The sequence below is a fragment of the Lygodium microphyllum genome, chromosome 17, assembly GCF_053477565.2.
Source record: "Lygodium microphyllum isolate KBCC chromosome 17, Lygodium_microphyllum_v1.1.10, whole genome shotgun sequence".
NCBI lineage: Eukaryota > Viridiplantae > Streptophyta > Polypodiopsida > Schizaeales > Lygodiaceae > Lygodium > Lygodium microphyllum.
The window spans coordinates 141,435,494-141,461,317 of NC_141151.1; the positions used below are offsets into that span (position 1 = coordinate 141,435,494).

Here is a 25,824-nt window from a genome sequence, read left to right on the forward strand (position 1 = left end):
TTACTTTCATTGATGGCATGACTTGTTATTGTTGGGTATATGCTTTGGGGCACAAATTAGAAGTGTCTGAATGCTTTAAAACCTTCTTGGCCTTGGTTGACAGTGACAGTGGATGCAAACTGATTACACTAGATATCGATCGAGGGGGGCAATATATGTCACGATAGTTCCAACTCTTTTTTGGTTGAAAGGGGGCATTATCCATCAATGTACTATGCCTTACACACCTCAACAAAATGTTGTGGCTGAAAGAAAAAAATGCACTTTGGTGGAAATGACACGTTGTATGCTATCACACAATAAGTTGCCGCCCAAGTTTTGGTTGGATGCTATCATGTGTGCAGCTTATGTGCTACATCCAAGTCCAACTAAGCATTGGCTAAATGTATGCCTCATGAGGTTTGGAATGGTTGGAAACTAGTGGTGTCACATATTCATGTCTTTGGTTATTTGGCATATACTTTGGTGCCATAGCCATGAACACATAAATTGCAAGACAAGGTTGTCAAATGCATTTTTAATGGTTATAGTACAGAAAGTAAATGGTATTACTTATACCAATGCTCCACCAATAAGTTATTTGTTAGTAGACATGTGATATTTGCTGAACATGCTAGTGAGCCCTTCATGGACTGCAAAAGTCAGCCCAATGTGAAGCTTATGGACATGGTTGATAGTTTGTTGCCTTGATTTCAGCATAGTGCACTTGATTTTGGTCAATTTCAGCAACCTATTGAGGGTTTACAATAAATAGCAAACACATATTGAACAACAACGTGATGTTCAACCCATTGATCAAGGCATTGCTGATTATGAAGTGGCAAATGAGAGGGCTCCTATTTGGGAAGTCAGAATAGTCCCTAGATGGCTTAGATACATTATGGTACAACAAACAGTCCGTTCCACTACCTAGTAGAACTAGAGCAGCCACTCACCATACACAAGGTAACTTGGTTGCACATACACTTGTAGCTACTACATGCAATGGGGAACCTGTTTCTTTATATCATGCTTTACAAAATGAACATTGGATGGCAACTATGAAATTAGAAGTAAACTCTATTCATAAAAATGGCACATGGGAGTTATTTGACTTACCTATTGGGAAGCGTACTATAGGCACAAAGTTGGTTTACAAATTAAAACGTAGATCTAATGGTAGCATCGATCACTACTAGGCATATCTTGTTGCCAAAGGATATGTCCAATACCATGGGATTGATTATGATGAGACATTTGTACCCACTTCACATATGACCACCATTCACAGTGTAAGTGCTTTAGTTGCTCATTATGATTGGCATGTGCATTAGTTGGATGTGAAGTCTGCTTTTCTAAATGGTGATCTTCACGAGGACGTTTATGTCACTTAACCTCTTGGCTTTGTTTAGAAAGGGTTAGAAAACAAAGTGTGCCATTTGCATAAGGCCCTCTATGGTTCAAAGCATGCTTCTAGGGCATCATATGAGAAGATCATGCATACTCGATTCCTCTTGGCTTCAACAATTCACACATCGAAAGTACACTTTATGTCCGCAAAGATGGGGATAGCCTTTTGGTTTTCATCCTTTATATGGATGACATGTTGATTGAACCTCATGAGACATATTTCAGCCTTAAAAGCTGAATTGCAGCCATTCTTTTGATATGACAAATGTTGACCACTTGCACTACTATCTTGGCATATAGTAGGATGTAGAAAAACCATTTGATACTTCTCTTTATCAACAAGTTTGAGGCTATTTATTGGTACGCTTTATGCACAACAATAGTATTGCACATTGGCAAGTAGTTAAATGTGTCTTTTGTTATGTCAATGGCACTCAAACATTGGGCGTTTTTTAATCCTAAGTGCACTACTCTTTGCTTTTATGCATTCTCTGCTGACAGTGATTGGGCTGGTTGTTTTAACATGAGGGTGTCCACTAGTGCTAATTGTTTCATACTTGGTGATTCATGCACTTTTTGGTTGAGCAAGAAGCAGTCTACAATGGCCACATCTAACTATGAAGCTGAATATAGGGCAGCATTTACAGCTACATTGGAATGTGTATGGCTCAGACACCTTTTGGTCGATCCTAATGAGGGACAGCAGCCATCCACTTCTATCCACATTAGCAACTTGGTAGATGTGTTTACGAAAGCTCTCTCTAGAGAGAAGTTTAAAGCCTTTGGCAAGGCTCTAGGTGTAATATCATTTGGGGATTGATCTGCCTATTCCCTATATGTGTTCACATCATTCAGTCAAGGGGGGTTTTGTTACACTTATGGTGTTCCTCCTAAGTTCTAGTGTGAACACTTCCTTATCCATGGGCACTTTTTACCTTCTAGCTGGAGAAGGGTTTTTTCACTATGTGAACACCCGTTAGTGGATGTGGTACTTAGTACCTTGGGGATTGTGCTTTCATATTCATTCTCACATACTGGATGTAACCTTCCAGCATTCTCTTCTCTTGCTACTCACCTGTTTATTATGAGTGTGTGCATGTGTGCGCGTACTCTTGGACCCTAACCTAATAGGTAGCTGTGAGGAACCCATTGTTTCATGCTTGCACTAGGTACATTGAGATGCATTATCATTATGTTAGAGAGAGGCTCCATGTAGCTTAATTTATGCCCCTACATAAGACAATTTGGCAAATGTATTTACTAAAGGTCGTTTTTTTAGAGAAAAGGTTGAGGCCTCTTGCAAGGCTTTAGCCTTACTCCTAATTGGGGATGGATCTACCGCTCCTAGTATATGTTTATATCATTCACTTTAGGGGGTTTTGTTACACTTAACATGTTCCTCTATTGTTCTTGTGTGAATGCTCCTTACGCACAAGCACTTTTTACCCTCTTCCTAAAGAAGGGTTTTATTCCTTGTGTGAACACCCACCTTGGGTGTGGTATTAGAGTACTTAAGTGATTGTACTTTCATTCATTCATTCTCACATTAGTGGATGTGACTTAGCAATCTTCTCTTCTCTCTTTCTGTTCAATGCGAGTGTGTGTGCATGTGTAGTTGGTTATTTGACCTAACAAGAAACATAGTAAGGGATGCCAAACTTGGGGACCCACAAGTCCCTCGTGTGATGTAGGAGCATGCTAGCTCCAGTTGTGTGTAGATTTTTCTTCCTGAATTTACTTTTATGCCTAATTAAGTATTTGGTAAATTGTGGTTTATTTTCCTTTGGGTTACCAAAGGTTTGTTTTACTTCAAAAGGGAATTCAATGTGTATGCCGTCCACATTTGCAAAGCCTTCTTGGTTGCTGATGAAGTACGCTAAATCCTTGGACATTGGGATGGGTACTAATAGCATTGGTCATAGTGGTTATTAAAGTCAGCTAGTGTAAATGCACTAGGGACACTTCAGTTTTAAGCCAGCCAAGACTTGTTTATAGGACTCAAGGTCCTATTGTGCACATCGTTGTGTGATTAACACTCTTGGTCTAATGCTGCTATTGCCCATCCAGATCCAGACCGCAACCTCTTCCATCTCTCTGGGGGATCTCTGTGTATATAAGAGTATATTAGAGTTCATGATATGCTGGTGCTTTATGGTCTCTTTCTTGATTCCTACTGTATGTAATTGTCCAGCTGGATGAGGCCATGATGCTGGAAATGAGCTACCATCATTTCTGGTCTCCTGCAGTCCACTCCATCTGAGTGAATTCTAGAGTGTTTAAATGCTCAGTTGACCTGTTATGTCACATGAAATGGTCCCCTGAAAAGCCTGATTATTAGAGGGCGGTCATTTGTCTCCAACCCAGGCTATGACTCTCCAGATCAGCTCTTGCAGTTGGTGCTGCAAATTAAATTCCCATGTGCAATTGCAGATTTTTATGAGCACTATAATGTTAGCTTAACTAACTGTGGTTTGTTGTACTGAGTGTTGTGGTGATTAATGTTAAGCAGGAATTGTTTGCAGTTCATATCCTGAAGACTGTACACTCTAATCAAAAAATAGCTGAACTGTTATGATAATACTGAGACAGATTGCTCGGGAGATTACTATAAGCCATGCAAGTCCACGCTTAGGCTTGTATCCTATGATTTGGAAAGACAAGTTTGATCCTCCAGTCTTTCCTGATGAAGTGGATCTCATACCAAATACTGTAAGTTTTCACATATTGGATGCTTTAAATGTGACAAAAGTGGAAGCTTTATTTCACTGTCAAGGTACTAGGTTTCCAAACAACATGAGTGATAAAAGTCATTTGCAGTGGAGTAGACCTGGCAATAGAGTAGCAAATATGTCCATGGAGCTTTCGGAAATCTTCACACGTGAGGTTACAAGGGTATGTGTAATGATTTTAACTGGTTGTTTCTAAGTAATGTTTTTGTTTTTCTCTGTGTGCTCTACTATGTCCTACACTTTTTTTCTATTGTATTTTTGTGATTCTCTTTGTGCTAATAAGTATTTCTGGATGCAAATGGAGGAATTGTAGATAAATTAGCACGACAAGAGCTGTGGCAAACTGTTCCCCAGCTAATGGTTTTTTTGCTTTGTCTAGAAAGAAACTGACTGTGGCTTAAAGGCCTTATTTATATGGTTTCTTTGCATGAATGCAATTTGAATCGCGTCTGTTTCCAACAGTAAGATAGGGGTACAATATGTCAAAAGGTCCACCTAAACATTTTCAGATGGTTGCTTCCTTTCTACTTTGAATGTTCAGAACTCTGCAATGACAGCTCTGTCTCGCCATTTTCCCTGTCTTCCGTCTTCTAAAATGTCATGACCATGGTATAAGTTAGTTACATGTGACATATAGCAAATGCTGAGGAATACTGTGTTTTGAGAGTTTTACTAATGCCCATTTCTGGTAGGTTAATATTGGAGTTTACTAATTCACCTCCTTAAAGCAATTTGTTAGATTGTAATTTACCTCTGACCTTTAGATAAAGGACATTGCTGCAGCTCTATTGATTTAGATTGTAGACAGAAAAATAAGGAACATATGATACTTGCATGTCCTAAGCCCTTAGTGACAGTGTCAAACAGCCCTTATAAAAGGGCAGTCCCCTCCCCTGTCTCGCCACACAAATCAGCCTGCATCTTCTTTAATCACCCTACTTTCTCCCTCTCGCTCACCTTCCTTGCTCCTCTCCCTATCCCTATCCTCTCCCCCTTTGTATCCCTCTTCCTCTTCCTCTTTCTCTCCCTATCCTTTCCTATCCCATTCCCTCACTCTCTTCTTCTTCTCTCTCTATTCCTCTCCCTCTTCTTCTCTCTCACTTTCAAGTTTCATCCATATATATTACATCCCCTCCCTCTCCCTCTCCTCCTTTTTTCCACTTAATTGGTTAAAACGGATTATTGTAGTTGCTCATTGCATTGTTGATTTCATTACAAAGAAGATAAAGGTATTGGCTATCTTTTATGCCTACAATGATGTGGAGCTAAAGAAGCCCTACAAGACCTGTTTTGCTGCCATGTGGTGGTTTTTAGAGTGACTATATGATGTGCAAAATAAAATTCAGCAAGCCATGGTCTCAAGGAGTTCAAGGCATAGTTGGAGAAGGAGCGACTCTCGAACGTGGAAAATGGGGAAAGCCATTTAGAGGCTTTCCTTGAGAGAGGCATTTTGGCACGATGTATGAGCATTGGTCATAGCGATTACCTCCTTGTATAGGGTGTTATGCCTAACTGTCATGGAGGGTGTCACCTTGGGGCTTCTCATACACTTTATAAGAGAGGCCATTGAGGAGATTAAGCATTGTTTTCAAGTACAAAAGGTACAATATGGTAAGGTACTAAATGGTTCCTTATGATTTTATAAGGTATGGTTATGAAAAAAAATTAGCATGATTTTTTAAAAAAATCATAAATATTTAAATGATAGAATACATGTTTAAAGTGAAAATAGCCATTTCATTACAAAATAAGATGAATACATGAGGGTGACCATCACGGTTGCATAGGTTGCACAAAACATGCGGTACAACTACAGTCTAGTGCATCATAGTGGCATCATGCATGTAGATACAATGATAGTAGATACAAAAAAAAGAGAGACCTAGATCCTATGAATCTATGATGTGGCATCATTATCATCATCATCAGAACGATCTGAGTGCTCATCAAAAGATTTTGAATATGACTCCTTTGCAACGGATGATAAGACACACTCATACTCATCCTTGCTGATGAGGTTACCATCATCATCAAATGATGGCTCCCTAGGTGAATCGTGTAGACAAGGGGAGAATGTTATCACGAGACATAGGATGTGAGCTACTAGAGCCTCACCTTACATATAACGTGCCCGCCTATTGGTTATCCAGGCACGTTTTAGCGGTCCATCGAGAGACGAATCCAAGTGACGCTGGCTGGTACTCCCATAGAATGTTACGGGGTTTGTCGCCTAGGGTTTCTCGAGTCCGCCTCGCAACGGAACATTTGCGGCCGAACCCACTGGGATCAACCTGAAATTCAGGTTTCTAGTGGTCAAGGTCTCCTAACAGCGTTCTAGTGTCGGATCTTGGATATCCTACTTTATGCAAAGGTATCCAAGCTGAAGCAGATCCATGCTGTACTTAGTTCAAAGAGAATGGGAAACGAGAGGAATGCGCCGCTCAACCTCTCTACTTGTAGGGTATAGTTCCATTCCCGTCCCCTAAAATGATATGGACCGGGGTTCTTAGCTGAACAAATTCTAAGGATCAAACGTTGATAAACCTTATGAGAAGCCTCCCATTTCTCTGGGACCACCCTGCAGACCCGTCAGGGTTTCTACCCACCCGCTTTCCTCAAAAGTATTCTTTAGTTATTTAATTAGGTCCTACCACATTCATGTGTGACATTTAAAATCAACTTCCTTGATTAAGACTTTAAGGGCACAGGGTTCATTTGCGTAATCTGCAGCACAAATACGAATACAAAGCAAGCAATTCTTTTGGTAAACAAGTTTAAACAAGTTCCTTAACTTATCTTCAAGTTAATCTTTGTCTCCTGCCCATACAAGAGAATTTATATGTTCCTTCTGCCCTGCAAAAGTAGTTGGTCCAAATCACATAGCACCACAATTTCCATCCTTTATCTAGAATAGGATCTTTCAATGCCACAGACATTGGGGCCACAGAGGTCCTATACTCCGTTCCGGACTTGGCAAGGAGTGTCCAAAGGTCCACCTCACCCACAAGTTGCCTAGGAGTGGAACATTAATCCCATGGTTGGCCTTTCCACCACTAGACCTTCGGCCCGCGAATCAAGCAATGCTCTTCTTGGGTTGATCCGCGGTGCCATCTTGGAGGTGATCCACCCTTGCAAAGAACCTTTCCTTAATTAATTCATTTAAGAATTAAGAACAGTCAAGGCAGTTAGCCCTAATATCATCTTCCAAGAAAACATTCCTTTTTTTCCATGGCAATTTGTCATCACAGACCCCTGCCATGAATTTACCATCAATCACAATTTGGAATAATCATCCAAACGACAATCCAACAACCAGTTGATTGTAAAAGCATTTAGGGCGTTTGATCAACCAACAAAACTAACTGTATTTTTCCAAACAGTGCAAGAATAGACATGGCAACATTGTCATCCGTATATTCGCTCTCCGCCTTGGGATCTAAGAGCAATACTAAGCAAAATTTTACCTAATACTCCTTTCCTTTAGCTAGGGCATATGTTAAGGTTTCAAACACTGTACAAGTCGTAAGTTCTATAGATCACTTACATTGATCGATAACCCAACCTTCTTCCTAAAAAGTATAAAAGTATCGGTCTTCTCTTTGACTTAGGGTTTCCTAATCCTTGGGCTCTCCACTTGCCTTTGAGGCCTGGGGTTGTTGTTTGTACCTAGCCTCACTCCTAGTAGGATTGATGGAACTAGTAATTAACAGACGGATCTCAAGGCATCTTAGTTTTAATCCTTATGGTTATCGTTTGTACTAACTACACACATCATCAAGATTCCAATGAACTAACAGTTCATGATATTAGTAGGAGCTTCGGCAAAGATCTTAGAGTTTCGAGAATGAGTTTCTTTTAGACTAGGTTGCTTGCCTTGCAATCCACCAAGCGTGCAAGCTGCAACATATATCTTCAATGTGGCGAAAACATAACTACTAATTTGCAAGAACGGGGAGTCGACAATACTCTGGAACCTTATATGCTTTTCATGCTACATATGGTTTTGTCGCGTAGCACCGGCAATTTACTTCTCTTGATACATGCACCTTGACGACTCAATCTTGTGATTATTTGAGATGAAGTTTATCCCTTTCAATGATTTTATTCGGGTACAATGATTTGTGCGAACCTCAATGCGCCATATGCATAAATCTATGCAAGGTCATTTATGGTTATTGAGAACCTAACGCAGAAAGAATTATCCTATGATCCCCGACAAGCTCATTAACAATTGAAAAATAAATTCAAGCTACTCATTTAAATGAATTCATGCGCAAGACAGAACGACATAATCTATATCTTAATGAATGTAGGAGATGGCAATTAGTACCTAGGTATTCAAGGATGAATTATCCTTACGCAACCTTGTATTTGTATTAATTGCAACGCCATGGACGATGGCTCTATTGTTGGATACAGGGTTACCGTTGGTACGTGTCATCCTTTGTTTTGGAGCCATACTTTCAGCCTATGAAGAGCCATACTTTCAACTTATGAATCTCTCTCTCTCTTTTTTTCGTAAAAGCTAATTATATTAATTACGAAAAAAAAGGTACAAGTTTACATGATTACAAGATACACGATGGCTCTAAGCCAACGTGTGTAAACTGTCAGTACAAAACTAGGAAAGAGTTACACAAGTCATGGCAAAGACGCAGAGGAAATTGCCATATGCCAGGGAAGTAAGTCTTCCTGAGGGAGCAAGTCAGAGTGCCGAATGAGATCTATCTGCCAAAGCAAGAGGCCTTTAAGCCTGGCAATGTGCCCCGGAATATTAGAGGCCGAATAAAAAAGAAAGGCATTCCGAGTGGTCCAATTGTGCCAACAACCCCAGTATCTAAGAAAGTGAAACAAGATCTTCATATGCAAGTGAGCCGGTGTGGGGTGTTTTGGGCGTACAAAAACCCAATCGAAAGGGCTTAGTGAGAAACCAACCACAGCTCGCCAAACTGCTCAAAAAAGCGACCAAATATTCTTTGCGAGAGGGCAAGAAATAAATCGATGACGGGCCGATTCCACAGTAGTGGTGCAAAAGAAACAATTGCCGTTAGAGATTCGACACTTGGAAAGGGCGGAGGCAAGAGGAAGACCACCAATCATTACCCTCCAAAGAAAGACCTTGCATTTGAAAGGTGTCTTGTTCAACTAGCCCTCCATCACAGTTGCCTTCCACCATGACTGAGATTTCCGCAACCCCCATACAGTATTAGCTTTAGTAACCAGCCATTGATGATCTTTAATCAGAAGATGGTACACCTGGTTAGCTGAGGCCTTTTCCAAATTCAACCGACCTGCAAGGACCCAGTCCTACCAAGGACGATTCACAGCAAGGGCAGGAAAGGGTTGCCTGCTCTGGAGCACTAACAAAAGTTGTTCCCACAAATCACGGTATCCACGAGGGATTCTGAAAAGCCTCCTGGCAGTACAAAATGATATGAAGACATTACGACTGGCAAGGGTGGCATCGGCAACTGAAGTCAAGCCCAAATGGGCCATGCGGTTACATTTTGGTCTGAGCTCATGTTTGCCTTTCCATGAAAGTAATCTCAAGACTGCCAACAATTCCAGTTGAAAAGACTTAGTATGTAAGCGATCCTCCGCTAGATGCTAACGCGCCTTCTGGAGAACCAATTGCCAGGAGCCGACCAAATGAACAAGCAGGGATGAGAAAGGACTCGAAAACCGAGAGTTTGCATTAAGAACATGCCACCAGGAGCTTCGAATTTGTATATTAGCATGCAGAAGCCCGCGGTCCTCAAGAAAAAAGCGGGCTATAACGGCCCACGGGTGATGCTCCACACACATGGTACGAAAAAGAGACCAACGAAGTGCCAGCATATGAGTTTCGGCATCCAAAATAGCCCCACCACCCACGCGTTTGGGGGTACATGTATGTGACCACGAAATCCACGAAATACCTACATGCAATGAATCCTTCTTCCATAACATGAAATGAATGGGCCGAGTGAGAGCATTCAAAGTAGTAGGAGTCCAAGGCAGCAATGGTAAGAAATATGTGAGCATTGGCAGCATAATTGTCTGAGCCACTTTGAGGCGAACATGGAAGGGCCAAGCTTGCGACTTCCAATACAGAAACTTAGCTGCTAGTTTCTGTGAAATTCACTGCAGGAGTTGTTTTGGCCGAACATCAACACCCAAAGGGTACCCAAGATGCCTGACAATGGAACCACGGGGAACAACCTGTCCCTGCCAGCCCAATGACTGTAAATCGGACTCCGTGCAACTGAGAATGGCTGATTTGAGAGCATCGGTAGGAAGACCAGAAGCATGGCCAAAGAGCGTCCAAACATCTAAAGCCTTGCGAATATTGTCCTTGTTCGCATGCAAAATCATAGAGCTGTCATCAGCCAAAGATTGACTAATGAAGTGTTGACCAAAAGAAAGAGACAATCCGGCCAACTGCAGTCGAAGTTGCCATGGAAGATAGCATCGAAAGAACCGGGTGAGTCGCCAGGGCAAAGAAGAGAGGACTCAAAGGACAACCCTGTCTCACAAAGTGGGCAAGGACAAAGGGCTTTGTAACTCCACCATTTAGCATAACTCGCGAAGAAGCTGCAGCACTAATGGTGTAGATCAAGCGGGACATCTGAGTACCAAAGCCCATAGTAGACATAAGTTCTGCAATGAAAGACCAGTCTAAATAGTCAAAAGCCTTTTCCAGATCCAATTGAATCAAGACCACTTCCTGACTAGAGTGCCTTGCATAGTCAATAGCCATTTGCACATTTACGATATTATGCAGAATATTGCGGCCCTTAATGAAACCATATTGAAGAGGATGCACAATGGCCGGAAGATGCTTGTGGAGCCAATTCGCCAGCACTTTGGAAAAGATCTTATACATCGAACCCATCAAAGAAATTGGTCTCCAATGTTGCAACATTGACGGCGAAGGAAACTTTCGAAGCAGTTTGATAAGACCTTTCCAGGAGGAAGGCATGAACCCTGTTTCCCAAACCTGCTGAAACATAGTCGTCAATGGCTTCACCAGTTGGGTAGCGGAACTCTCAAAGAATTCATTGGTGAGACCATCCCAACCGGGACTTTTATCCTTAGGCAGGCGTAACAAAACCTCCATAACCTCCTCCTCACAAATATCTGTCTCCAAAGTAGTTTACCTATCAAGTAGAACCTGATGTCGGACCAGATCATAGAAGACTAAACGTGCATGCGTAACCTGGTCAGAAGGTGACTAAGAAGAACCAAGAAGATCTAGAAAGTAATTCTTGCACATATTGACAATAGTCTGAAGATCAGTGACCATTCGACCTTCTGAATTCTGGAGTCTAGTCATATTTTCTCGAGCAGGAGAGGCATGCAGAGCGCGAAAGAACTTATGAGTTTGACAAGCACTATCTTGCAAATTCTCAGTCAAATTTTGCAATTTGGCTTGCTGATAAGATTTCAATTGAAACTCTTTAATAAGATCAGCCAAGCGCATCGCCAGTGACAGCAGAAACTCATCATCTGGAGTGTCCACCAGCAACCAAAGCCAATAAGTCCTCTGCTGCGTGTCAGTGCTGCCGACAAAGAGAGGCATGCTGGATCCCATACTGCCGAGCAACCCGCTACACATTTGAGAGCAATCGTTCAAAGGAAGCGGTGCCCTCAGCGGCGAAGTCCAATAGAAATCTATCAATCAATTGCTGCATATAGCCCCGAAAGATTGTGTGCTTCAAATAAGACGAGTTGAAACGTAAAGGGATTCTATCCAGCAATTGCATAAAAGGTGCAATGGGTTGTGCAAGTATCTCTAGCTGGAGAGGAAAATGATCCGACAAGGCATATTGCTGCAAGACTGTCATTTCCAGCATCTCAGGAAGAAAATCATCATCCTGCATGATGTACATTCGGTCCAACCGCGACCATGTAGTTGCATACTGCGCCGAATGGAATGTAAACCCTGTAGAAGAAGGGTGTAGCCAAGACCATAGATCTTGCTAAAGTACAGTAAGCGCAAACGCATTCCAGACCCGACTTTCCGGAGCGTCCATCACAGAATGCTCTGACGTGGACTCTGAAGAATCAACACACATATTAAAATCCCCCATCAAAAAACCCCGTCTGCCAAGTGACAAGGAGGTCTTCAAAGTCTTCCATAGATCCCGATGGGATAAAGAGTCATTCGGAGCATAGAGGCCCAGCAACCATAAGATCTCTCCTTCAAATAAAACTTCAACTACCACAAAGTGGCCATGTACATCATTTTTAATAAGAACAGGCTGATATTTCTCATGTACAATCATAAGCACACCCGAATAATGCCCGGCGTGTGTCCCTACATAAAACAAGCGAAACCCATGGCAATCCACAACTTTTCCTGCTTCACCATGACTTTTGTGCTCAACCACACACAAGACATCCCACTGATTCTCATGCAATACAGTCCACATGGCATGTTGCTTATGGCGAGAACAAATGCCGCGCACATTCCAGGTGACTATCTTCATGTGTATTCAAAAAGAAAATCAGGAGCGAGGCACGGCTTGCCTCGATTTAACCTTTTCTGCTAGAATGTCAAGGACACCCTCATCCAAAAAATCAGCTAACACGGCAAAAGAGTTCTAACGGCCAGCTTTAGAGGTAGACGGAATATCCACTGTCTTGGGGATGGAACGGGGATAACGACGATCCCATGGTGTAATCACATTCCCTCTAGTATCAAAAGCCAGCTTAGTGGGTGGGCCCTTAGGACTGTCAGTATATACTTTCCTAGTTGACTGATTACGGGGAGCAGAAGGAACCATAGTACGCGCAGCGTGCTCTGAAGACAACATTTCTTTCCTACGCATATACGTGCGCATGGAATCTTGTGAAACATGAGGCCCAATATCTGCTAGGCTAGCATCAAACTTTGTACCTTTTTTTGGACGTGCCTCTATCCAATCATTGCCACGGGAATCGAAACCCGAAACTTACCTTTATCCAAAACTTTAGGCAGGTGGGTTGCATCGTGTGACGGAGCATCAACCATCATGTCTTCCATAGGTATCACAATATCCTCATTATCTGAAGATGGTTGCTTCTCTGGGCATTCGGCCATAAAATGCCCCAATTTTCCACACGAAAAGCAGTGACACAAATGGTTACGATTCATGGCCCTTAGGCTCGGGGGGACCAGAACAGTTCCCACAACGGCCATGGCATCCTTTAACAAAGGCCAATAGACAGCCGGGCAATTTTCCACTTCAACCCACATCGGGCATTCACGTTGAAGCAGGCGTTGAAAGTCTACTATAGGGCGCCATGGCACAACATGGATCAAACGACGATCAAAGAACAAGGGCAATTTAGACAGGAGATCAGCCCAATGCTTCTCCGATTTCAACAACACCTCATAGAAGCCTCAGGGCCCAACAAAAATCTCCTCAACACACTCCCCTTGTAGTAAATGGTGCAGCCACAAGCGAATATGGGAAAGCACTGGGATCCTGCTAGTGAAGAAGAGTATAACAGCACGGTCATAAAACACCGAAAAAGAGCGCAAGACATTTTTCGGGTCCACCGTGGCTTCCAGAACATCTTCAGATCCAGAGTCAGAAAAAGCTTCATGATTATGTTGGACATAATCGCCAAGCAAAGTGTTAGCAAACTCGAGCAAATGCTCCCAGTCAATATCCTGAGAATCCACAGACTCAGAGGCAACCTGCGCATAAGAACGTTCCTGATGACCCATTGTCTCTTCCGAAGTATGCTTGGAGTGTTTGCCCGCAGGCTGAAAGTCAGGACCAAGAGACATCTCCTCTGTGCAGGGAACCATATCCTTTGGTTCCTCTGTATCAGAATCCGGACCAAGGGCTGCCACCGTTTGGTCAAGAAAAGCCATATCCAGACCAGCCATGCTTCTCTCCTCTCTCTCTGTTTTTTCGTAAAAGGTTCTCCTCTCTCTCTCTTTTTTCGTAAAAGGTTCTCCTCTCTCTCTCTCTCTCTCTCTCTCTCTCTCTCTCTCTCTCTCTCTCTCTCTCTCTCTCTCTCTCTGTGCGTACAGATCCGTGGGTACGCTAGTCAAGACGCTGTCTCTCTGAGAACTGTCGAACTTAGAGTTTACAGCAACTAGGTGACTCTCTCTCTCTCTCTCTCTCTCTCTCTCTCTCTCTCTCTTTCTCTTTTCGTAAAAGGTAATTGTATTAATTACGAAAAAAATACAAGATTACTTGATTACAAGATACATGACGACAATCCAAGCCATCATGTGAAGAGGTTCTAAGTACTACAAGTTACAATGTCATGGCAAGGATGCGGAGGAAATTGCCATATGCCAGGGACGGAAGTCCTCCGTAGAAAGCAAATCAGAACGATGGAGAAGAGCTAACTGCCAATACAAGAGGCCCTTAAGCCTCACAATATGCCGCTGAACATTATAGGCGAAGTCAAACAGAAAAGCATTCCGAATGGTCCAGTTATGCCAACAGCCCCAGTATCGAAGAAAGTGATACATGAGCTTCATATGTGGCTGTGCGGGAGTAGAGTATTTGGGCTGGCCAAAAACCCAATCAAAGGGGCGCAGGGTGATACCAACCACCCCTCGCCATACAGCCGACAAAAATAACCAGATTTTCTTAGCGACGGGGCAAGAAATAAATCGGTGGCGGGCGGATTCCATAGTAGTGGTGCAAAAGAAACAGGTGCCATTGGAGATTCGTCGCTTGGAAAGAGCCGAAGCAAGTGGAAGACCCCCAATCATCACTCTCCAAAGAAAGACTTTATATTTAAAGGGTGTCTTGTTCAACCAGCCCTCCATCACAGTTGCCCTCCACCATGACTGGGATTTACGCAATCCCCATAAAGCATTCGCTTTAGGAACTAGCCATTGATGATCTTTAATCAGAAGATGATACACTTGGTTAGCAGAAGCTTTGCTCAAATTCAGCCGGCCTTGTAGGTCCCAATCCTGCCAGGGATGATCTGAAGCAAGAGCAGGAAAGGGTTGTCTGCTCTGGAGCACCGTCAAAAGCTGTTCCCATAAAGGCCTATATCCACGAGGGATCCTGAAAAGCCTCCTAGCTGTACGAAACGATATAAGCACATTGCGACTGGCAAGGGTGGCATCCGCAACCGAAGACAAGCCCAAACGTGCCATCCGGTTGAATTGTGGTCTAAGCTCATGTTTACCTTCCCACGAAAGTAAACGCGAGACTGCCAGTAATTCCAATTGAAAAGAGTTAGTAGCCAAGCGATCCTCCGTTGGATGCCACTGAGCCTTTTGAAGGACATGTTTCCAGGAACATACCAAATGAGTAAGCAGGGATGAAGAAGAACTGGAGAACTGCGAATCAGCGTTAAGAACATTCCACCAAGAACTCCGGATTTGGGTATTGCCATGCAGAAGCCCATGGCCCTCAAGGAAATAACGGGCTATAGCGACCCACGGATGATGATCCGAGCACATGGCGCGGAAAAGAGACCAACGAAGTGCCTACATGTGAGTTTGGGCATCTAAAATAGCTCCGCCACCCATGCGTTTGGGGGTGCACACATGCGACCACGAGATCCAGGAAATACCTGCATGCAATGAGTCCTTCTTCCATAGCATGAAACGAATAGACTGAGGGGCAACAATGGCAAGAAATATGTAAGCATGGGCAACATAATTATCTGGGCTACTTTGAGGCGAACATGGAAGGGCCAGGCCTGAGACTTCCAATACATAAACTTAGCCACCATTTTCTGAGAAATCCACTGCAGAAGCTACTTTGGGGAAACATCAACACCCAACGGGTATCCAAGATGCCGGACAATGGAGCCACGAGGAACAACCAGACCCTGCCAGTCCAAGGACTGCAAATCCGACTCCGTGCAGCTTTGAATGGCTGATTTGAGCGCATTGATACGAAGGCCTGACGCCTGACCAGAGAGACCCCGAACATCCAATGCTTTTCGAAGGTTATCCTTGTCCGCACGCAAAATCATAAAGGTATCATCCGCCAGGGATTGGCTAATGAAGTGCTGTCCTGTAGGAAGCGACAGTCCGGCCAACTGAGAAGAGGCGGCCATATGTGATAACATGGAAAGAACTGGATGTGTCGCAAGGGCAAAGAATAAAGGGCTCAAAGGGCACGCCTGTCTGACAGAACGGGCAAGGACAAAGGGCTCAGTAACACCTCCGTTCAGCATGACTCGCGAAGACGCCGCAGCACTAATGGTGTAGATTAGGCGAGACATCCGAGCACCAAAGCCCATAGCAGACATAAGTTCAGCAACGAAAGACCAGTCCAGATAGTCAAAAGCCTTTTCCAGGTCCAGTTGAATCAGTACTACCTCCTGATTAGAATGCCTGGCATAATCAATGGCCAATTGGGCATTCAAAACATTGTGTAGAATATTTCGGCCCTTAATGAAACCATACTGGAGAGGGTGCACAAGGACCGGGAGATGCTTATGGAGCCGATTCGCCATTACTTTGGAAAAGATTTTGTACATTGAACCCATCAAAGAAATTGGGCGCCACTGCGTCAACTTAGATGGCGAAGGAACTTTTGGAAGCAGTTTAATAAGTCCTTGTTTCCATGAGGGAGGCATGATCCCCGTTTCCCACACCTGCTGAAACAAAGCCTGCAATGGTTTCGCCAGTTGGGTAGCAAAAGCTTCAAAGAACTCATTGGTGAGACCATCCCAACCCAGACTTTTATCTTTGGGCAAGTGTAACAAGACATCCATAACCTCTGCCTCACCAATATCTGACTCCATAGTAGCTTGCATGTCCTGCGGAAGCTGATTGCGGACCAGGTCATAAAAAACCGAACAGGCCTGAGTAGTTTGGGCTGAAGGTGGAGAAGCGGAACCGAGAAGGTCACGGAAATAATTCCTGCACATATGCACAATAGTCTGTGGATCCAGGATAAGGTGGCCTTCTGCATCCTCGAGTCTTGTCATATTCTCTCGAGCAGGAGAGGCGTGGAGAGCTCGAAAGAACTTATGGGTCTGACAGGCACTATCTTGCAAAGTCTCTGTCAGATGTTGCAATTTGGCCTGCTGATACGATTTTAACCGGAATTCTTTAATAAGATCGGCCACCCGCATGGCCAGTGCAAGCAGAAATGCATCATCCGGAGTGTCCACCAGCAGGAAGCGAACCAAAACCAGCAGGTCCTCCGCTGCCTGTCAACAGCGCCGACAAAGAGAGGCATGATAGATCCCATACTGCCGAGCAACCCGCTGCACATTAGAGAGCAATTTTTCAAATGACGCAGTGCCCTGAGAGGAAAAGTCCAAGAAGAATCTGTCAAGCAATTGCTGCATATAGCCCTGAAAAATTGCATGCTTCAAGTAGGACGAATTGAAACGCAAAGGGAGTCTCTCCAGAAATTGCTTGAAAGGTGCAATGGGTTGTGCAAGCAACTCGAACTGCAGAGGGAAATGGTCCGACAAGACATATTGCTGCAACACTTTTATTTCGAGCATCTCAGGCAGAAAATCATCATTCTGCATGATATACATACGGTCCAACCGCGACCATGTTGTTGCATACTAGGCCGAATGGAAAGTAAACCCTGGAGAAGACGGGTGTAGCCAGGACCAGAGATCTTGCTTAAGAACAGCAAGAGCCAACTCATGCCACATACGACTTTCCGGCGCATCCATTACCGAGTGCTCCGATGTGGACTGGGAGGAATCAACACACATATTGAAATCCCCCATGAAGAAGCCCCGTCTGCCAAGTGACAAGGAGGTCTGCAAAGTCTGCCAAAGCTCCCGGCGAGATAACAAATTATTTGGAGCATAGAGGCCAAGTAACCATAAGATTTTCCCTTCGAATAAAATTTCAATCACCAAAAAGCGGCCATGAACATCATTTTTAATGAGAACAGGCTGATATTTGGCATGTACAATCATGAGCACACCCGAATAATGCATGGCCTGTGTTCCTGCATAGAACAAACGAAAGCCATGGCAATCCACAACTTTTCCGGCGTCACCGTGACTCTTGTGCTCAACAGCGCACAGGACATCCCACTGATTCTCATACAATGCAGTCCACATGGCATGTTGCTTGTGTCGAGAACAAATTCCTTGCACATTCCACGTGGCTATTTTCATGTGTATGCAAAACACAATTAGGTACGAGGCACAGCTTGCCTCGATTTGACTTTGTCGGCGAGAATGTCCAGGACTCCCTCATCCAAGAAATCTGCCAACACTGCAAAAGAGTTCTGAGGACCAGATTTGGAAGTAGACGGCATATCTACTTACTTGGGGTTGGAGCGTGGATAACGACGGTCCCACGGGGTAATGACGTTGCCTGTGGTATCAAAAGCCAGCTTTACAGGTGGACCCTTTAGACGCTCTGAATACATTTTCCTGGCGGGCTGAGGACGGGGGGCTGAGGAAACCATAGCAGGAGCAGAGCGCTCGGAAGACAACATTTCCTTCCTGCGCATATATGTACGCATGGAATCTTGTGAGGTAGTAGGCACAGTACTCTCCATGCCAGCAACAATCCTGTTGCCTTTTTTTGCACGTACTTCAACCTAATCAGTGGCACGGGAATCCGGACCCGAAACCTGTTGTTTACCTTTGGTCAGAACTTGGGGTGGGTGGATAGTATCCAGTGACGGAGCATCACACACCATATCTTCCATGGGCGGAGCAACATGGCCCGCATCTGAAATGTGTTACTGCTATGGGCATTCGGCCATAAAGTGCCCCAACTGTCCACAGGAAAAGCAATGGCCTGCAAAATTGCCCCATTTCAAACGAAAGTGTAACGGATGCATGCCAGAGCAATTGAGGCGTAACCAAGCAGGCCGTTTCCGTGCAGTATCCCATAACATGCACAAGCGGTTGCGATTCACAGCCCTGAGACTGGGAGGGACCAGAACCGTGCCCACAGCGGCCATAGCATCCTTCAATAGCGGCCAATAAACAGCCGGACAATTTTCCACTTCTACCCACACAGGGCATTCACGTTGCAGGAGGCGCTGAAAATCTGCCATCAGGCGCCATGGAACCACATGAACCAACCGACGATAAAAAAACAAAGGCAGTTTAGACAGGAGAGCAGCACGGTGCGTCTCAGTTTTCAAGAGGACCTCAAAAAAACCTCGGGACCCAACAAAAATCTCTTCAACACATTCCCCTTGTAGCAGACTCTGCAGCCATTGGCGAATACGGGAAAGCAGCGGGATTCGACCAGTGAAGAAGAGTATCACCGCGCGATCATAAAACACCGAAAAGGAGCGTAGGACAGTTTTTGGGTCGACAGTAGCTTCCAGAACATCGTCAGGTGCAGAGTCAAAAAAGGCTTCCTGATTATGTTGAACATATTCGCCAAGCAGAGTGTTGGCAAATTCCAGCAGATGCTCCCAGTCCATCTCTTGAGAGTCCACAGAATCCGAAGCAACCTGCGCATAGGAACGATCCTAAATAACACCTATCTCTTCCGAGGTATGCTTGGTACGTTTACCCGCAGGCTGGAGGTCAGGACCCGGGGGGATCTCTTCAGTGCACGGAACCATATCCTCCGGTTCCTCAGCATCAGAATCCGGGCCAAGTGCTGCCACCGTTTGGTCTATGAAATCCAGATCCAAACCAGCCATCTTGTATGAAGAGCTGATCGCGAAGGAGGACTGACGCATAGGGCAGATCACTGTCGGCTGAGTTAGAAATCGGCACCCCTGTAAGCTGGTTTCGCACATGGCGGAGGACGACACTCAGGACGTCACACGATCAGGTTGCAGGCGTTAAAAGTCTGGGGCGACCACCACGGTGGCTGACTCGCGAGGGCAGCGTCCGACAGGCGAGGGGGGTGACCGACAGGCGAGGGCAGACAGCAGGCATGGGCAGAAATTAGGCGTGGTCAAAAGCCCTGACGCACAAGGCAAACGGGCGTGAACCAGGCGCAGAGCCCGCAGTGCACGCGGGCGACAACAGGGCTGGAGGCGCAGCTGACGGGTCGCCAGATGCAGGCGGCGAGCCCGTGGGAGACGACACGCGGGCGGGTACAGGCGACGACAGGGAGACGTGTCGGCTGCAGACGTGGTGGCACGATAGGCAGCCGACACGGCGGGACGGAAGGCTCGATGAAGCAGAGCGACGCGCAGGGGCGAGACGGCAGATGCGCAGGGCCACGTGGCGGAAAGGCGACGGAAGCTCAATCGACGAAGGACAGACGCCCACGACCACGATCCGCCATCGCGCTCTCGAGTCCCGCCATCCCTTCGTTGCTCTCTCTCTCTCTCTCTCTCTCTCTCTCTCTCTCTCTCTCTCGGACCGGTACCATGCCACCCTCGGACCAGTACCATATACACGCACCCCCCTCGGACCGGTACCATGCCACAGAACAGATGGTATGATAATGAGTGCAGAGATCTACGTCGACAGCTACGCGATTTGGAGACCAGAGGAGAGATCACACACAGACAGGCGCAGAGACGCATGCACCGCTTGACTCGTCGTAAAAAGCGGGAATGGGAGGAGGAGAGATATTGTGATATATACCACCTTCTTATGAGCAGAGATTGTGCAGAGACATGGAGGCAGATCAGAGAACCACGCTCGCCCACACCGATACATGACCTTGCAGTATGGCATGGATACGCACAGAGTTTATATCATGTACCCGCACAGCCACTGATACCCACACCATGTACACAGAGACCAGGTATTGCATCCTTTTTCACCACTAGTATGGTGAAACATGCTATCTCACGGTTACAGCATGGCCGCGCTCGAGACCAGTTTGATCTTCAGGCAGAGCATATTATATATGGCAGAGACACATTGGCTCCACTCATTGCTCACCTCTTCAACCGTGCATTGTCTGAGGGGTTCCCTGACTCGTGGACAGAGCACACCATTGTACCTATCCACAAGTCAGGGGATCCTATGGATCCTAACACATATAGGACCATCATGATTGGGCCAGTTTTGTCCAAACTTTATGGCACGGTGATGGAGGAGGAGCTCAGCACGCTAGCAAAGAGAGAGTGCATGCACACACCCGGACAAGCAGGGTTCAGACGGGCATTTTCTACCATAGATCACATCTTCACTCTCCGTTGTCTGATCGACCAGACACGAGTGAAGAAACAGAGATTGTACTGTTGCTTTGTGGATTTCCGCAAAGCCTTTGACACGGTTCCGAGAGAGAGGCTTTTCAGACGCCTACTTGATCTAGGGGTGGATGATGACATGATGTGGGGTATTTATGCACTATATGAGCGGGTTACTGGCAGTGTCAGATGTCCGGGAGGTATATCAGATCCCCTTGTGAGCACCATTGGTGTGAAGCAAGGATGCCCACTCTCACCGACTCTATTTGGGCTATACATTGATGAGATAGCAGAGTTTATTCAACAGCGAGCCGGTGGAGGTATAGATCTCAGTGGAGCCACAGTTCATATCTTACTATATGCAGATGACATTGTGTTGGTCTCAAGACTCAGCTCAGGGATTACAGCAGTATTTATTAGCATTGGATGATTTTTGCATACAGAGAGGCCTGACAGTGAACCTTGGTAAAACCAAGGTTCTTATATTCCATACATCAGCTCAGATACGCAGACAGAGTATTTTCATGGCAGCAGGAGGGAGTATTGAGGTCACTGGATCATATGTATATTTGGGAGTCACCTTTACAGCAACTTCAGGGACTTTCTCGATGACACAGGCAGCTCGTGACCGCCTTACTAGAGGATACTCAGCATTGGCTCTTATGGAGCGACAGTGTCATCAGGCACATTTCCAAGAGCCCCGCACCAAGGGGTGGCTCTTTGATACTCTAGTCACTCCAACACTGATGTATGGAGCAGCTATATGGGGGCCAGGCCTTGCCGATTATGTATGGACATTGATGGAGAGACCTCAGGTGATCATGATATCTAGATTGATTCGCAGCAAGGCCTCAGTCCCACATGACATTGTGCGAGCAGAGCTTGCCACACCGCCCATGCTAGTCGAGGCATTATTTTAGACAGTCTGCTTCCTACACAGATTTCAGGATATGGACAGAGATCGCATTGCATATAGAGCATATATGGCATCTCAGGAGATGGCTCGAGCTGGGGATACCACATCATGGTATGCACAAACTAGAGCTTGGCTTGACAGACATAGGCTGGACATTGATAGACTCCCACATCTTCTATATGATACTCAAGCTCCCAGTTACACCCTCTCTCTCTCTGAGAGGAACAGAGTCATCAGACAGGAGATATGGCATATTTATATACAGAGGACATGGGTCAGCCCTGCACAGCCACTGTCATCGAAGATGGCACATTATTATACACAGTTATTGAGGATATCAGAGCAGGGATTCATAGAGATTCCGAGATATATGCAGATCTATATGCCACATCGATTGAGAGTTCTTATTGGACAGCTCAGGGTATCATCACATCAGCTTATGATTGAGAGTGGCAGAGCCAGTGGCATCCCACGGGAGGAGAGGATATGTCCCCTTTGCAGATCAGAGGTGGAGAGTGAGGAGCATTTTGTTCTGAGATGCCCGGCATACTCAGAGTTGAGATCTAGATACACATTGAGCAGCTCACTTCAGGGATGTATGACTGATATGGATTAGAGATCATTTGGCCGTTTTCTGGGAGAGGCATGGCACATCAGAGAGCAGAGCACACAATGGGTCCCAATCAGAGAGGGGCCCACCCAGACGACTATTACACAGTTCTTTCAGACAGACAGAGTGAGAGCTACTGTACCAGCCTCCAGCCAGACCTCCGGGCTCACACTGCAGCAGGCTGAGGACCAGCGTACCCGACGCCGCACGAGGATCCGTGGGTTTCGGACCCCACAGCCACACCGACAGGAGATCCGAAGGATTCTTGATCTACATCGACAGCAGACTGAGATCCGACGACACTCGACACATTGGATCTCAGATCTCTAGTTTGCTCTTTCTCCACCGCCGATGTACCACATCCTGCATCCAGGAGGGATCACCTGCTATTAGCGACTTCGACGACTGCTACTACATCCCAGGATAATATATCTCCCTGCATCTGTTACATATACACATCGCACCACTTTATCACAGCCGACAGTTGTTTCCCTATCACAGCCGACATTTGTTCCCCTTTTGTAGCCATTGTCTAGAGTACCAGAGCTACATACGCACATACACATACACGACACTTATCACACTCACAGCACCGTGTTTTCAGTTTCAAGTTTTTAGCTTTTCATTCAGCACTTTTATTTTGGATAGCTGGACCTCATCAGTTGTATCACAGTTTGTCTCATAGGCCAGTTTTGGTCTTTAGAAGACGTTAATATAACTTTCTTTCTCTCTCTCTCTCTCTCTCTCTCTCTCTCTCTCTCTCTCTCTCTCTCTCTCTCTCTCTCTCTCTCTCTCTCTCTCTCTCTCTCTCTCTCTCTCTCGCGCGCGCGCGCGCGCTCGCTCGGCAGATCCTGCAGACTTGCAAAACCAGGAAACCGCAAGGCTGCAACAACAGGACTGCGACAGGGCGCCTATGCAGAACAGGACGGAGTGGAGTAGGTGAACCCCTGAACAACTAGCAGAGCTTGTCGAAGTGGCGAGGCGTGCAGCCCGTAGGCAACGAGGAAGGGACTGCCTGGCGAACGTAGTTAGGCACAGAACTAGTCGTCGATGAGGGTGCCGCGAGCAAGCGAACAGGTGACGGGGCGATATGGGGACGGGGCGAACAGGCAACCAGGCAACGAGGCGAGCAGGCGACGAGACGAACAGGCGACCAGGCGAATAGGCGACGGGACGAACAAGCGAGCAGACGACGGGGCGACCAAAGCGAGAAGTCAACGGCAAAGCTTGACGCCAGCGTCAGGTGCAAGACGAACCCTACGCAGGTTCGACGACGACCTCCTGTAACGCGCCATCTCTCTTCTCTCTCTCCAAGATTCTCTCTCTCCCTCCCTCCCTCCCTCCCTCCCTCCCTTCCTCTCTCTCTCTCTCTCTCTCTCTCTCTCTCTCTCTCTCTCTCGTAATGGATGTTATATTTATAAAGTACTAAACGACAAAGAAGTTACAAAAGTCATGGCAAAGACGCAAAGGAAATTGCCATATGCCAGGGAAGTAAGTCCTCCCGAGGGAGTAAGTCAGAGTGCCGAATAAGATCTATCTGCCAATGCAGGAGACCTTTAAGCCTAGCAATATATCCCTGAACACTAGAGGTTGAATCAAAAAGAAAAGCATTCCGAATGGTCCAATTGTGTCAACAGCCCCAATATCTAAGAAAGTGAAACAAGATCTTCATATGCGATTGTGCTGGTGTGGGGTATTTGGGCTGCACAAAAACCCAATCAAAAGGGCTTAGCGAGAAACCAATCACTGCTCGCCAAACCGCTGACAAGAGTGACCGGATTTTCTTAGCGAGAGGGCAAGAAATAAATCGATAACGGGCTGATTCCACACTGGTGGTGCAAAAGAAACAATTGCCATTGGAGATTCGATGCTTGGAAAGGGCTGAAGCAAGAGCAAGACCACCAATCATCACCCTCCAAAGAAAGACCTTACATTTGAAAGGTGTCTTGTTCAACCAGCCCTCCATCACAGTTACCTTCCTCTATGACTGAGATTTACGCAATCAAAAATTCAGCCTGCCTACAAGGTCCCAGTCCTACCAGGAATGATCCAATGCAAGGGCAGAAAAGGGTTGTCTGCTTTGGAGCACCATCAAAAGCTGTCCCATAAATCACGGTATCCACGAGGGATCCTGAAAAGCCTCCTGGCTGTACGAAACGATATCAACACATTGCGGGGCAAGGGTGGCATGTGCAACTGAAGTCAAGCCCAAACGTGCCATGCGGTTAAATTTCGGTCTGAGCTCATGTTTGCCTTCCCAAGAAAGTAACCGCGAGATTGCCAACAATTCCAGTTGAAAATAGTTAGTAGTTAAGCGGTCCTCCGCTGGATGCCACCGAGCCTTTTGGAGAACCAATTTCCAAGAACATACCAAATGAGCAAGTAGGGAGGATGAAGGACTAGAAAACCGAGAGTCTACATTAAGAACATGTCACCAGGAGCTCTGAAGTTGGGTATTACCATGCACAAGCCCGTGATCCTCAAGAAAATAACGGGCTATAAAGACCTACGGGTGATGATCCAAGCACATGGCACGAAAAAGAGACCAACGGAGTGCCAACATATGAGTTAGGTTTTGGCAGTTCACGGGGGATAGCTAATGCCATCCTTCCTTAATTATCCCTTTAGAAAATCAACCCTAGCTGAAGCAACCCGGCATCCAAAATACCCCCACCACCCATGCATTTGGGGGTACATGCATGCGACCAAGAAATCCATGAAATGTCTGCATGCAAGGAGTCCTTTTTCCATAACATGAAACGAATGTACTGAGGAAGAGCATTCAATGTAGTAGTAGTCTAAGGCAGCAATGGCAAGAAATATGTGAGCATTGGCAACATAATTGTCTGAGCCACTTTGAGGCGAACATGGAAGGACCAAGCCTGTGACTTCCAATAAAGAAACTTAGCTGCCAGCTTCTGTGAAATCCACTCTAGTAGTTGCTTTGGCCGAACATCAACACCCAAAGGGTACCCAAGATACCTGACAATGGAACCACAGGGAACAATCATTCCCTGCAAGTCCAATGACTGCAAATTTGACTCCGTGCAACTAAGAATGGCTGATTTCGAAGCATTGATATGAAGACCAGAAGCATGACCAAAGAGAGTCCAAACATCTAATGCTTTGCGAAGATTATCCTTGTCCGCACGCAAAATCATAAAACTG

At 45.6% G+C, this 25,824-nt stretch overlaps 1 protein-coding gene across 3 annotated transcripts in view; it reads left to right on the forward strand.

Moving 5' to 3' along the window:
• FTSH12 (FTSH protease 12) overlaps positions 1 to 25,824 on the forward strand; it is a 140,375-nt gene that overhangs the window by 95,847 nt on the left and 18,704 nt on the right. For all 3 annotated transcript variants that reach the window (XR_015694493.1, XR_015694494.1, XM_087698033.1), the window contains exons 15-16: positions 3,979 to 4,098; positions 4,207 to 4,281. Coding sequence is in view for 1 of the 3 variants with exons in the window: in XM_087698033.1 (XP_087554159.1) it covers positions 3,979 to 4,098; positions 4,207 to 4,281 (195 nt within the window). In the remaining 2 variants the exon portion in view is untranslated. The remainder of the gene's footprint in view (positions 1 to 3,978; positions 4,099 to 4,206; positions 4,282 to 25,824) is intronic.